Source organism: Anarrhichthys ocellatus, unplaced genomic scaffold, assembly GCF_004355925.1.
Source record: "Anarrhichthys ocellatus isolate YVR2014 unplaced genomic scaffold, GSC_Weel_1.0 scaffold27, whole genome shotgun sequence".
Classification (NCBI taxonomy): domain Eukaryota; kingdom Metazoa; phylum Chordata; class Actinopteri; order Perciformes; family Anarhichadidae; genus Anarrhichthys; species Anarrhichthys ocellatus.
The window spans coordinates 2,561,596-2,576,466 of NW_022280057.1; the positions used below are offsets into that span (position 1 = coordinate 2,561,596).

General features: G+C 41.8%; 2 protein-coding genes across 2 annotated transcripts in view; one reads left to right on the forward strand and one right to left on the reverse strand.

Annotated features, from left to right (window-relative positions):
* Positions 1-130, reverse strand: part of taf7 (TAF7 RNA polymerase II, TATA box binding protein (TBP)-associated factor) — an 8,433-nt gene extending 8,303 nt beyond the window's left edge. The window contains exon 1 of the mRNA XM_031862575.1: positions 1-130. This exon is cut by the window's left edge and continues 32 nt beyond it. The gene's annotated coding sequence lies outside the window, so the exon portion shown is untranslated.
* An 806-nt stretch (positions 131-936) lies between these two features.
* slc9a6a (solute carrier family 9 member A6a) lies at positions 937-10,251 on the forward strand. The gene is made up of 16 exons (XM_031862574.1): positions 937-1,351; positions 2,225-2,424; positions 3,052-3,129; positions 3,285-3,361; positions 3,543-3,655; positions 4,639-4,744; positions 6,049-6,184; positions 6,697-6,802; positions 6,972-7,060; positions 7,218-7,331; positions 7,558-7,669; positions 7,915-8,068; positions 8,439-8,469; positions 8,553-8,638; positions 8,934-9,039; positions 9,271-10,251. The coding sequence occupies exons 1-16, from the start codon at positions 1,057-1,059 to the stop codon at positions 9,541-9,543; spliced, it is 2,076 nt and encodes a 691-aa protein (XP_031718434.1). The 5' UTR covers positions 937-1,056; the 3' UTR covers positions 9,544-10,251.
* The last annotated feature ends 4,620 nt before the right edge of the window (positions 10,252-14,871 follow it).

Here is a 14,871-nt window from a genome sequence, read left to right on the forward strand (position 1 = left end):
ATTTGGACGGTGCAGGTGCATGAATATTCTCAAACGATGATAATATTCCCAGATATGTTGTTTGTGATTAACAAAACAACACAGCCTAGCTAGCGTTGCACGAAGCTTATGGGCATGGCGACAGTGGACACTTGCTACATTCAGGTACTCCTCGGAAATTTGTAACGTCACTAACTACTGTCTGTCTTCACCTGTAAAGTATTTTGGTGTTTCTTTATTTGACTGGCAAACTAGCTAACTAGCATACACCTTATTTTACGTCTTATATCAAATCTATACATTTTATGAATTACAGAACAATGGTTAAGGACTAGCAATAGTTCAGGTTCAGGTATATATCCATTATAAATAAATTATGTCCGATAAATTCGAACGTCACATTAATTCCCATCTTGTACTTTGTATCGCGAGACTTTATGGCGGGGGAAATAACAAACGGAAAAACGTTTTAAGAAATAGATGACTAACAACTAAATCAACTAAATCTCACTTATTTGACAAATAATTGTAATTATAGTTAGCTGTTTTATTTTATAGTTGTGCTTTATGTATTGTAAATTAAACAAATCCGTCATCACAAAAACGCCTTCGTATCGTTACACATTTGGTTTAACTTAAAATTGTAATCTCGCATAAGAGCCAAATTGAACAAAATAACAGAAATGCATATATTTATCTCACTTCCTGTTGAGAATGATGAAAAATTGCGATTTCATAATAAGAGTCCTCAGTTGTAACTAGTATGATCCGCTATGGAAATGTTTCGTGAAAAACGGGAAAATCAATAACTTTGTTAATTTTAACCACACACAATTATTTATTTATCTGTTTTGTTAAGGTGTCTTTAAACGGAGCGACATTTTGTCATGGTGCTTTTACACCGAAATAAACATAGTACGCTTTCTGGAAAAAAATATAGTTTCACTTCCGGGCTGGAACCGACACCTCTGTTGCTGTCGTCTTCCTGCTCTCCCCCAGTCCGTGAATCATATTAGCACAAAGTTTGCTTTTTTATCTACGACGACATTGCAGCATTGGACCGCCGAGTAGCCGAAAATGGTGTTTAAATTGACTGTCAACAGTGCCAGGAGGGTCACGAGGACGCTGTGGCTGCTCGTGCTAGTGAGTCTGTCTGTGAGCATCTGTGTGTGCCGAGCATCTTCACCTCAAGAGGAGGACAGTGCCATGGAGAACATCGTTACAGAGAAGAGGGCTGAGGAGAGCCACCGGCAGGACAGCGCGGACCTGCTCATCTTCATCATGCTCCTCACCCTCACCATCCTGACCATCTGGTTGTTCAAACACCGGAGATTCAGGTTCCTGCACGAAACTGGACTGGCGATGATTTATGGTGAGTGACTGAGGGAATGCAGCGGTGTCATCACTGTCGTTTTGTGCTAATAATTAGATTTAAATACGATTGCGTGTCTGGGTGCATTCGTCCAACCCAAATACGTTGCTACGTTGTGGCGCATTTTAGGCAGCAATCTTATTTACGGTAATATGAACACCTGCTCGATCTTGAACATTACACACAAGCAGTCAAGTATTTATGGCCACCGTACCATGAAAATCCACCCTCAAAATTTCACTTCTCCACTCTGTGGTCTGGTAAGGGCAAGGATGAATGAGCTCGAGGAGGACGTTTTGTCGAGGAGGCTGCACAATATGTGATTGACTGATTCCTCCTTCACTCAGACACCAACATGCAAACCTTCCTACACCTGATAGGACAAACACACGTTAGACAACCACTCTGTTCTATTCTAGTGTGTCTACTTAAATGTGTCCAGGCTAACCAGTTTGGCCTACTGGAGCACTGAAATGGCACAGAGCCATCATGAACCGTGTTGGCATTTTACTGCTTGATAAGAGTTGGCATGTACCACCTGTGCTTGATTGTCAGCTCCTATATTTTCCGGTTACTGTATTTGCGTCAGGTTTTAAGCAACATGTCACTCAACTTCTTCCTACAAGTTTAATCACCTGTTAAGCAATATTCCTAATTTGTCTGGTATAATTTGACAGGACCATTAACTTCCTATCATTCTGTCATTCAGCCTGGCTTTGTGAGACTTTTTCTCCATTTATTTTCCTCCTGCTCACCCCACATTCACTCCCTTCGTGACACCTCATCAATGTTGGCCTTCTTTTTTGCAACCATAGACGGCTTTACATTAATCACCCTCTGTATCCTCTCCGTCTTGCCTTTATTCTCTCCCAGGCGTACTTGTCGGCGTGGTCCTGCGTTATGGCATCCACGTTCCTCGGGACATCAGCAACGTCACGATGAGCTGCCACGTGAACGCCAGCCCCCCCTCCCTGCTGGTCAACGTCAGCGGCAAATTCTACGAGTACACTCTGAAAGGAGAGATCGGTGCCAACGAGGTGAACGATATACAAGATAATGAGATGCTGAGAAAGGTACAGACCGTCAATAATGTTTGAAATGTTTCATTATGTCTGACCACAAAAACTTACTCCACTATTATACTGTAATGCCACCACATTACTGTACTATTACTATAGATCTGTCAACAGGTTTAAGGGTTTTCTGCTCGTCATGTTGCAACTGTACAATCACTGAATCAATCACTAACTCAATCAACTGGAAATTCTTTGGAAATTTTTTATTATTGGACAAAACGTCCAGTTTGAAGACGTTACTTTCAGCTCTCGGAAATTCGATTACATTACATTTTCACCACAAAATGATTGATCAATTAATCCAGAAAATCTGATTAATCGAGAATGGAAGTAATAATTAGTTGCATCCTTAGTAAAAGATATTATGTGGTTTTGTATCTTTATGCAGCATGAATTCTCCACATCTTCTCTTTTTATAGAAGCCCGATAAGGAACTTTTATTTAAAAAAGGTGTATTACTTTTGATGAAATAAGTGGCAGGATGCTGCCCTCTGAGAGATGTACTATAACATTTAAAATGCTATTATAATAACTTTTCGTCGACTGTCATGTGAGCTACTTCATCAAACAACTTTTTATGTTTAATTCTGTAATGTGATACCATTTGTTTTGTATTTATCTCAGGTGACCTTTGACCCTGAAGTGTTCTTCAATATTCTCCTCCCACCCATCATCTTCCACGCTGGCTACAGCTTGAAAAGGGTACAGTAGTATTTTAGGCTCTCTCTCTGCCGGTGCACGAAGACAAAATGTGGAAACATTTAACACGTTTGACTCCTGATGTCCTGAGTCGACGAATGATGATTATAGTAGCAGATCAGATCAGGTGACTGTTGTTCAATCGTTTTGTCTTTCAGAGACACTTTTTCCGTAACATGGGATCCATCCTGGCTTACGCCTTCCTGGGGACAGTTGTTTCCTGTTTTGTTATTGGGTGAGAATATTAATTTGCAAAAAACTAACACTGTAATCTAACACACATATGGCCACAAAAGAGCCAGCAGCAGAGCAGTATTCATACATGTCAATTACTGTGGTGGTAAAGTTCCCTTAATGCCACTGAAGTCAGTGTTGTTTATGATGATGTGCAAAACCACCTGCTGTTGCTCCATCAGGCTGCTGATGTACGGCTGTGTGGTGCTAATGAAGCGGGTGGGACAGCTGGCTGGAGACTTCTTCTTCACCGATTGTCTGTTCTTTGGAGCCATTGTCTCAGCCACTGACCCCGGTATGTATGCTCGATCTCAGTCATTCAAGTTACTTACAAGTAAGGCAACATCCACACTAACGATCTCCGTCCACACGGCGTTTCAGCATCGTTTTCTAAATGATCTCCGTCCATACGAAAACGCCTGAAAACGAATATCACGTGACTATTCACGTACTCTGGGCATGCGGGTGGGTGCCGGTGTAAACAGGAAGCCGATTGGTTGCTTAGTTAAAAAAATACGACTAATTGCTCCAATAGCGGCTGCTTTCTCCGCAAAAATGCAGACTTTAACTGCTTAACAGCTGCTGTGTAAACAAGGTCAGCAACACCTGTAATCAGTTGTACATGTTGAATTAACCTGGTAGTCGATCAGTAATCAAGGCTGTTGTTGTTTGTGATTTTCCGGGAAATGGTCACGTGATAGGTGATAGGGGCGGGAAGGACACGTCGTGACTGCTAAGAACCAATCAAGTAGCGAACGCGTGTGTGGGCGTCATCGTTTCCAAACATATCCGTTTTAGACCGTCCACACGAAGAGGCAACACCGGAGTTTCCGTCCTCGGGAGCGTTTTCAAACTCCTCCTTTTCCGGTGCTGGAAAACTCCGGCGTAGTGCGGACGCTCAGTGTAAAAGTAGCAAAACATATGCGTTTTCAAATGGAAAGGGAGTAGTGTGGACATGGCCTAACAATTATTGTAACCTGGATTCACTTTTGTCTTTTGAAATGTTAAAAGCGTGAAGCACACATTCTAGCAAACAGGACACAAACAACAGAAAACCAAAGATTTGTCAAAGTTTAATATAATAGACTGAGAATAATTCGTTCACTGGAGAAATGACACACGACACAAAGTTCAACTGACATGGAGATGTGATCCACAGCGAGGAAAAAGTGGAGAGAACAAACATTGGAGAAGCTGGTTGGGGAAACATTTTAGAAAAGATATATTCAATAAATGAAAAATACCAAATCCATTGACTGTGTTGCTCTTTGTTCACAGTGACGGTCCTGGCTATCTTCAACGAGCTGGAGGTCGACGTGGATCTGTACGCTTTGCTGTTTGGAGAGAGCGTGCTCAACGATGCGGTGGCCGTGGTTCTGTCCTCGTGAGTCCTCTTAAAATCACGTCACATTCAAACCATGAGTCTGCATCCATCCCAAACCAGCTTGAATGTGCACAGAGACATGTGAAAGTGCAAGTCATGCTTTTTTTATCGATCAGCCAGTGACCTTTTAACGAACCTAATAACAGCTTCTCATTAACGCCATGCTAAACACGAGGTGGTCTCTAAGCTAACACGCATGTTTTTTCCTCCTCCTCTGCATGGGACTGTTTATTATTTCCACAGAATTGTAAATTATGATAGCAGGCAAAGTGGAGGGGCCGGTCCCTGCGGAGAGACTCAGACCAGCCCATTGAACGGGTGAACTAAGTAGAACATGGCTTTGTGTGCCTTTGCAGTGCCTTGGGACAAACATGACGAATCAATGGCCATTTGTTTTTCGACTCTGCCTTATTCACCCAGAGATCCAGAATATTTATTTATTTATTCATTTTATTTCTTTTTTTTGGTAAACCGTTTTTTTTGAGGTTGATGAGTCAGCGACAAACACATTGCCATTATTTTTTGAAGATTCTGTTTATTAAAAGGGCCAATAAGGAGGCAGGACGCTTAAAAACAAAATGTCTGCTGATTTGTTGTGTGAGTGGGGGCTGTGAATGGTGAGGGGGAATTCATCGCTTTCAGTATATTTTATCGCAAAATAACTTATCTTACTGACGGCTATCCTGCTGAATTTTAAATAATTCTGCTGCAATAAAATCCCTCTCATCCCAAACTCCAATTCATAAGCTGTTTGAGCCCCGTTTGATGAGAGGTGTCACCTTCATTGGGATTGTTCAGTGACGTGTTCCTTGCAGAGAAAGCTTGACCTCAGACTAACCTGCATGCAGTCTAACGAATGAATTACGTATCTCTACTTATTTCCACACAGTAACATCACTTCAGCAGACGCTCAAGTCAGCCACTTTGTTATGAGTTGAGTACTAACACTGAACTATCCAAATAGAGTGAGAGACTCTTTTGTTATTCTACATCACTCTGTGTTTCTCTTTATCTTAACTTGCATGAGTGAGAGTTGTTTGCTGTGAAAGCCTGCTCTTTATCAGCAGAAGCAAAATTTATGAAATTATTATTATCAAAAAAGGTCCCTCTACGAGGAGACCTGCTATAGGGGTGGAATGTGCATTTATACAGTACATGTTAGACAGCTACATCATATGATACAAGTGCCTTCTACATTCACTGTGTTCTAGCTTTAGTTTTAGTTCATGACTCTGTAAACCTCCAGTCTGCAGTTATTAATGTTTGACTTGATTCACATTCTCTGTACGCTTGTGCTCTTTCAGGTCTATAGTAGCTTACCAGCCACAAGGGGACAACACGTTCGAGGTCATGGCGTTGCTGAAGTCTTTCGGGATGTTCCTCGGAGTTTTCAGCGGCTCCTTTGCTCTGGGAGTGGCCACCGGGGTCGTCACTGCTCTCATATCTTTTATTTATTTATTTATTCATACATTAAGGAATATCTATTTCTAAATCTTTTCCCAAGAAAGACATGTAATGAAATGTAAAACGCATCCGCTGGAGCATGTTTACAAAGCATAAGTAGTTAAATGTTAAATTAAGTCTGAATTTATTACTCAGTTGTTAGTAATATTCAAGTGATAAATGATGTTTCGTAAAAAATACTACATCACTAAAACAACCTTGTATTCCGAGAAATAATGGTATAAAAAATGAGTCAATAATGGGACTTGTTTACAAAGTATTCTTCTTGTTTGAGGAATCCACTTCTAGAAATACTGTCGACTGAGTATTTTGAAATATGGACGACTGCTCCATCAGAAGCCATGAGTCGATTTAACAAAATCACTTTGCTTTGGAAACAAGATTTTTCCAGATTCACTTGTTTGAAAGAAAAGGAAACTTGTTATGAAGTTATAATATGAATTCATTTTGTAGCGTCTCCGTTAAGCTCCTTGACTTCTTGTCCATACGTGACTAAGTTCACCAAGCTGAGAGATTTCCCGCTGTTGGAGACGGCTCTGTTCTTCCTCATGTCATGGAGCACATTCCTGCTGGCTGAAGCCTGTGGCTTCACAGGTAGCACAAACACACACACACACACACACACACACACACACGTTTAAACATGCTGAAACAGACACAGTAATGATGGTTCACTGTACTTTAATCTGCTGCCATTCTATAAGAAATGATCAGATAAAGGACTTGATTCCCCTGTATCTCGGTCCCTCCTGGTGTGTTGCAGGTGTTGTCGCTGTGCTGTTCTGTGGCATCACTCAGGCTCATTACACCTTCAACAACCTGTCTCCTGATTCCCAGGACAGGACCAAACAGGTCAGACCTGCACTACAGCCACACCACTGCTCACTCTCTTCTTTCACAATGTCCGTGCTTTTATTTTGACGGTAAAAAAAAAAAAGGTTAACGGTGGAGTTTATCAGTGACCTTGTCAAGAATTCTTTAATCAGTTGATGTTTCTCTTGTGTTGCAGCTGTTTGAGCTGCTAAATTTCCTGGCAGAGAACTTCATCTTCTCCTACATGGGTCTGACCCTGTTCACCTTCCAGAGCCATGTCTTTAATCCCATGTTCATTGTCGGAGCTTTTGTATCCTTTGCATGTGAAATAAAGCCTGATGTAACCCTTTGCAACAGCTGGCTATTTGCATGTTAGTACCAGCGTAGAGGAGGGAAGTTCTCACAGTATTACAACTAACCGCCGAGAAGCAAGCGGTAATGGGTTTAAAGGTGCGGTAAACGAGCGCGGCACAGGCCGAGGAGACTTCCCTGGCTCTCTGTTTTGTTGTCCTCTCCTTAACCTCGCTCCCACTCAGGTGGCAGTGTTCCTGGGGAGAGCTGCGAACATCTACCCTCTCTCGTTCCTTCTTAATCTGGGACGACGCAACAAGATCAGGTCCAACTTCCAGCACATGATGATGTTTGCGGGTTAGTGGCACACAGATAGAAGAAGACATTTATTGTGTATATTGTAATCGCTGTATTAGATGACTAATAGATTAGATTAAGCACCTCTGCACCCTGTGGATGCACTTTTCTAATTTCTTGCAGCTCACTGCGAGTCGATACAAAGATAACCAACACAGTTTTGTAAACAGAGATCACCAGAAGTGTCTTTTATAGGAACTTGCATACTTGTTTGTGAGTAAAATTCTGCGTTCTTTGCTTCTCAGGGCTACGAGGCGCGATGACGTTTGCCCTGTCCATCAGAGACACGGCGACATACGCCCGTCAGATGATGTTTTCCACCACTCTGCTCGTGGTCTTCTTTACAGTTTGGGTTTGTGGAGGTGGCACCACCCAGATGTTGTCCTGCCAGCGTATTCGGTAGGCCTCTCCTTCACCCATCTTACCCGTTCCAGGGACAAGCTGGACTTGCTATTAGCATTGATTGAAAACAAACTGGGGAATTTTAGATAATGTCAGAGAAATTTACTTTATCAAATGCTTTTTTTTTTTTGTCCAGATATGACTCATGTTTACCTGGTTCATCAGGTTAAAACTCCAGGAATCATTCAGTACAACCTTTGGCTCTGCTCTGGTGAAGGCTTGAGGCTTTTTACAGCTCGACCACCTTTTACACGCAAACTTGCTGCTCAGGAACTCGCTAAACGGGGGAAACGCGCTTCACAACTCTGTTCTGCCCCGACGGTTTATAACTGCTATCGGTTTACATGTGTTTGTCTTCCTTCAACAGAGTGGGAGTGGACTCTGATCAAGATAACCCTGTAAGTGTGGCCCCTGTGGAATCCTTATTGCTGTCATGTGACTGCAAGAAAACGCCTACATTGCATTTTCTCTGTTTTTACAGGTGAGCATCACTGAAGGCTCAGAGAGAAGAAGCACCAAACAAGAAAGTGCCTGGCTTTTCAGAATTTGGTACAACTTCGACCACAAGTATCCTTTGGCAGCAACTGTCTAGTTTTTAATCAATGTCATAAACGTCAGAAAACAACTGCTAGTAGCATCAAACCTGCTCCAGTGGAGTGGCGACTACTGTAGTTCACCGTGTCCGACAGCAGAGGGAGCACCATGTTCAGACTTAAAGACAAATGATCTCTTTTATTATTGTGTAATATAAAGGTCATTCATGTATTTTAAGTGAATGACCTAAGTTTTGAGGAATCCTTGAATGTTTGTTTCGTCTCACCACTCACTCTCTATGCGTCCTTGACTCGAGCCCCCTCTCCAGCTACCTGAAGCCCATCCTGACTCACAGCGGCCCCCCTCTCACAGCCACGCTGCCTCCCTGCTGCGGCCCCCTCGCCCGCTTCCTCACCAGCCCTCAGGCCTATGAGGTCAGACACTGGTTCATACGGAAGCTCTTTCTGGCGGAACTGTGTTTTTTGTTAAGATTTATCCAGAATTAACCGATTTTAAAAAAAAAAAGTTATTTTGATGAATCATGAAGCACCGAGGTCCAGTTTGAAACTTAAGATTTTGAATTGATAATAATCGATCTTTTATTGGTAAATCCTTTGCTGTATTCTGGTTTGAGTATCTGCATCGTTCCTCTTCCCTCTCACCAGAATGAGTGCCAGTTGAAGGACGACGACTCTGACCTCATCCTGTCGGACGGTGATCTCAACCTGACCTATGGCGATATCACAGTCAGCACAGATGCGTCAGGTTCCCACACGAGCGGCGGTCCGGCCTTCGCTGGCGCCGCCATCTCTGACGACTTGGACAGAGAGTTGACGTGCGGAGATCACGAGCTGGTGATGAGGGGCACACGCCTGGTGCTGCCCATGGATGACTCTGACCCGCCCTTTACGGACCCCCACCACCGCTTGCGGATGTGAAGAAAGTCTTTTTAACGCAGACCCAGACAACCGTCCGACTCTGACTGATCCAAGCTATTGAGCAAACGACCCGTACCTGACACTCCCTCTTTTGTTCCTCCACTTGTTTTCCCCTTTTGCTCCTGCCTCATTCCTCTTTCCCCCCCACACATCTCTCAGTTCCATTTCCTCACTTCCTCTTGTGGCAAATCCCCGTCTCTACCTCATTCTCGCTCTGCTCGCTTCCACACCTCTCTGACATCTGCCATAATTGTAATATAGTCTTTATTTATTTTAGGGTTTTGTTGGTAATTGAGTACCAGTTTCTCTTAGTTTTGCTTAAAGCTGTGTGTCAGTCACCTTACTGTAGCATTGCTCAGAGGTCTAGCAGCATGTGATAGTGTGTAAATGCAAGTACCAACCACTAGCTAATTTGTCAATGTACAGTATACCACAAGAGTACTATAACTTTGATATGCATGCTGAGGATGCTCGCTGTTTTATTCTTATGGGAGGTTGAGGGCTTTTGTGTTTTGGGTCTAACCTTGAATGTTGCTGCCTTCTCTCTGCGCATCAGAGGCATGCTGACCCAGTGGACTACTTTACTGTACATTTTGTTACAATCAAGTGCCTGGGAATTGTAGTTTTAAGCCTGGCAACCCATACTGGATTCGCTCTTGGAAGCAAGGCCACTTTAGGATGGGCTGTAGTTTTTCTTTGTAAAAAGAACAAAAAGAAATACAAAAAACTAAACAGACACATCTGTCCATAAGGTAGCAATATACTCAGTGGGTGTTTGTGCTATTTGCCTGTAAATATTGTGTAACAATGTGATGCTGCTGATGCAGTGAAAGTTGTGGATCTCTCCCAATGACCTTTGACTGTGACACAGAGAGGGACATTACACCTTATTTTAGACGCTGGTGTCGCTCACAGCAGAACAAAAGGGCTGTTGTTCCCAAAACGAGATCCAAAGGAGTTTTAACGGAGAAAGATTAGTGCCATTTCGTTCCTGCATCACGACATGTTGTGAAAACTGAATGCAGACGACCTTAAAGTGTTTTGTGTTATTTTTGCAACAGAGCTGAAGGACTTTGAGCTGAGTCACACATTTGTCGTACACGTTTAGCTTTGAGCATCCATTTTCTATTACAATCGTGCGTTAACGTCGAGACTTTAACATTTTACCTGAAAGAAATGTAACCTGAACAACACATGAACTGACACTAAAGGAACTTGTTGGTAAAAGCACTGGTGACTTTCTGAGTAAAGATTTGGCAAACCAGAGAAATTATTATCTTTCTAAATTATATGTTTATATAAATGATTTGTATTAGCGCTGCAACCAATTATTATTCTATTTTCAATTAATCAGCTATTTTCTGTGCAATAGAATTAATTTAAATATCTTGTTTTGTCTGATCAGTAGTTGAAAACCCAAAGATATTCACTTTATAATCATGGAAGACTAAACAAAAAGGCAGATGTTTATATTGGAGAAGCTGGACGCGGTGAATGTGAGGCGTTTTATTTATCAATTCATGGCTGATATGAGCAGATATGTACGTTGGTACTGAATTAATTGGATGTGTTGCATTTAACTCGTAGTCTCTCATCAGTCAGTGTGGGTGCACAAGAAGTAACGGAAGAGTTTTGTGAGCTCCTTTCTGTGCAGCAGTATAGCAGCTGTTAACGCGGGTTTAACAGGATGTGTTGATAGGGCGTCACGGTGGCAACGCAGTGTTGATGTGGACAGAAGCCAGAAAACACTTTGAACGCTGTGACTAAGTTCAACACAACAGTTTGGTGAGAGAGTGGATGCAAGAGGAGGAGGATGATGATGATAGGGTTTCAGAAAAGAGTAAAAGAAGTAGATGATGAAAGAGAGAAATGGAGGACGGATAGTTTGTGTGTTCGTGTGTTCGGCACGATACAGGAAGGAAGAGCAGCGATATCTCTTTTCCTTCTACAGTTATCTTCTGCTGTGCAGGAACTTCTTATTGAAAGTATTTTTTTTAATCAGGCTTGCCTCTTGACAACAGATCGTCCAGGAAATGATTTATTCTTTCTACCATTTATACTTTGTTCCATTATTTGACTTTTATTTTGTGGAAGGGAAACGATGAAGTAAAAAAATAAAATAAAAGTTGAAAAGTGAATAATTTGCACTCATCCATTCAGAATGTTTTATTGTTTTGCTCTTATCTTTTATCCGACAGCTGCTTTTATATTATTTATCTTTATGTTTTGGAAGGTTATGGGGGGAAAAAATGAGCAAATTCATGTCAGTTTAATGAGTCTTGAATGATTGTTATGTTGGTTTGTTGATGTTTCTTTGTAAAGAGTCAATTCCACATCGCAGTGGCAGCAGAGATGTTTAAGAGTCCTTTATACTGCTGTCCCATCTCATCGCTTCACTGTGTGTGTGCGTGTGTGTGTGTGTGTGTGTGTGTGTGTGTGTGTGTGTGAGAGAGTGTGTGAGAGAGAGAGAGAGAGAGAGAGAGAGAATGCTGTTGCCATAAGCTCTACAGAGCATTAATCATTCATCTTCCTCTGATGGTGGGGAGACAAAAATAGAAAAATATATACAAGCAGAATCTTGTGCCGCTGTTCTTCAACTGACACATGAAATAATGTGAAAGCTGATATAGGTTTTGGTGTTTGCATACTGCTCTGCCCGTGTAGGTTTTTTTTCTCTCTCTGTTCTCTGAATGGTGACTTGTGACAGGCTGTGATCATTGGAAACCCTGTCTGAAGTAGCTGACCAAAGAGGCCTGCTGTGCTTTGTGTTTTCAGACAGTTCACTCTCTCTTTATACTGCAAACTGTGCGTGTGTGTGTGTGTGTGTGTGTGTGGGAGACGTTGTGTTCTCTCTCTCTTCCCATGTTGCAAGTACTGACTGTTTACATCTGTGTAAATATACTCTCACCTGTCCATGTGCGTGCAATGGTTAATAAACAGAAGCCTGTGCTTTTCATTAAAGCCCTCGCTCTGTTGGCCTCCTCATTTACCTCATCTTCTTCTATTGGATGTCGTGGTCGTGTAAGAATGCAGCTGTGGAGCTCCAGAGATCATCCCATCATCCTCAAGAAACACCAAAGAAGATTAGCGCCAGAAGTGATTTTACTTGAGTTGCTTAAATCCGTGTATTTTCACATTATGCCAAGAAGAGGTTTATAATCTTCACAGCCTTGGATTGTGGCAGGTAGCCCAAGCCTGCGAGTTGTTTTTAAAGATGGTCGCATATATCAGTGGGATGAAGTCAATTACAGGTGCAGTGGTTTCCAACATGGAGGTACGGCTCCACCAAAAGGTTACAACATAAACACTGAGGAGACAAAACAAACAGTATTTCTCTCTAAGAACAATCTTTATTTTCCAGATTTGTCTCTTTTTGTGCCTCTTTGCCGGTGACAGCCGTTGCGTCTGGTCCATTCTCATAAATGCCACATCTCAGGAACACCTGGAGGGAATTTCTTCCAAGTTTGGCACAAAAACGTCCACTTGGATTCAAGGATGACCTGATTCGATTTAGGTCACTGTGACCTCACAAAACACCTTTTTGGCCTGATTCAATCGTTTACTTCCTAATTATGACAGTTTTACACAAATGTCTAATAGATTAAAATGAAACAGTGAGGACGTTTTGGACAGACGTGGATGTAAACTGCAACATGAGCGGTTGGCGGAGGTGTACAACTTGAAGACGGTATTTCTTTCTTATGTAACACTGAATTGTTTTATCTCCTCCGGGCTCTAAAAGTTCAATAGAAACAATCCCAGAAGAAAGAAAACCCTTTTTGGATTGAACTTGTCAACATATGCAAGTTGTTACGATGGTTCAGAAGTAGACACTGTTTCATTTGAGAGTACGCTTAAAAGGTCGTGAATCACTTCTAGTCTAGACCTGTGAACTATGATAGAAGTACATGGATTATTCATCACATACTAGTATTTATTGAATTAATTCACATTTAACTCTAGGGCACCATCTTAAATATGCACCTTTCTCTAATAGCCACATCGTATTCTCCCAAGTTGATTAAAGACTCGCCAAGCTTACAAATCATTATGAATTGATCCATCCATCCAGGATAAGTGGACAAAGTGGTGTTATTATGAAAGCCGCGCCCCCGCACAGCCAAGACTGATGGCGTTTTATTCTCCCAGCCACGATTTGTGCCAGATATCAGGTAACATGTTCCTAATATGGACACAACTCCCTCCAGTCTGCTAAAGAATGTCTGCGTGGTGGAGCTGCAGTCCGGGGAGGAAATAGTAGTTTTAAAGGGCCACTTAGCTTCAGCTCAAGTAATAGATGTCGCTCAGCTGAGCTCTGTCTTGAAACCTGATTTCCACACAATTGTTTATGTTGTTGATGAAAAGTTAAATTGTATAATGGTTTTAAATCGAGCAAAAAGTCTCACTTGTTACAAGAACAAATGCACTGTTCTACTACAGCAGATGGCGGTAGGTATTATATGCAGTGCAACCTCCTTCACATTTGAAGTAAATACTGGATTCTTGTTTTTTTTTGTGAAATGCACTTTTTATAAAATGATAAACTGCCTTTACTCTCGCACAGTAAAACCTCTCCGGCCAGATGTTCATGACAAAAGGACCTGCACAGACCAAACATGTGGCTCTCATCAACATTGATCTAAGGTAGCAACTTCATGGTGTTTGTTGACTATATATATTAAATAACAAGTCGTGTACAGTAATTATCGATTTAAAGCTTTTTTTGTGAGTAGAAGAAGACATTTGATGTTACAGCACGTTATTCATAAGAAGCCATATCACGACCTTACCTCCCTTCACATCTTCATCCTGACTGTACGAACACGTGCACGTCCTCACTCTGGTTGGAGTCGGATGTTTGTCTCGGTGTTTGGATTCTCTTTCACACAGCCCAAAGAGCTGTTATAGTCTCGATGACACGGTTGATACAAAAGCTGCCATCTATGTTTAATAAGAGGAACACCTTTTGGGCATTTCGTCATCCATTTGTAATTGTAATGGATTAACGTTGAGGGTTAAGTTTACAGGCTGCATGTATTTACTTTGGGGTTTAGAATGAGTCATCTGGATGCAATTCCTCTATTCAATACCAAAGAAGGAGACGAGTGAGGCCAACACAGAAGGACAAAGTGTGTCAACTTAACAAGTCAGTTCCTCCTCTGTAAACAACAGGCATGTTAAAATATTATAAGGATGATAAATATCATACATGCAGAGCTCTTAGCCTCAGAGAGGCCACGTATTGTTGAGTCTCAGGGCTCGTTGATGCAGAAAAGTTACGACTTTATTTTCTTCTTGTGAATTCCTGGTTGAGGTCATTGTTTATGA

Excerpts from the sequence above, each read along its gene's own strand:
- slc9a6a (XM_031862574.1), top strand. The coding sequence starts at position 1,057 with ATGGTGTTTAAATTGACTGTCAACAGTGCCAGGAGGGTCACGAGGACG. Across the intron at positions 6,803-6,971 it reads TGAAGCCTGTGGCTTCACAG|GTGTTGTCGCTGTGCTGTTC; the intron begins GTAGCACAAACA and ends GGTGTGTTGCAG. Across the intron at positions 9,040-9,270 it reads CCAGCCCTCAGGCCTATGAG|AATGAGTGCCAGTTGAAGGA; the intron begins GTCAGACACTGG and ends CCCTCTCACCAG.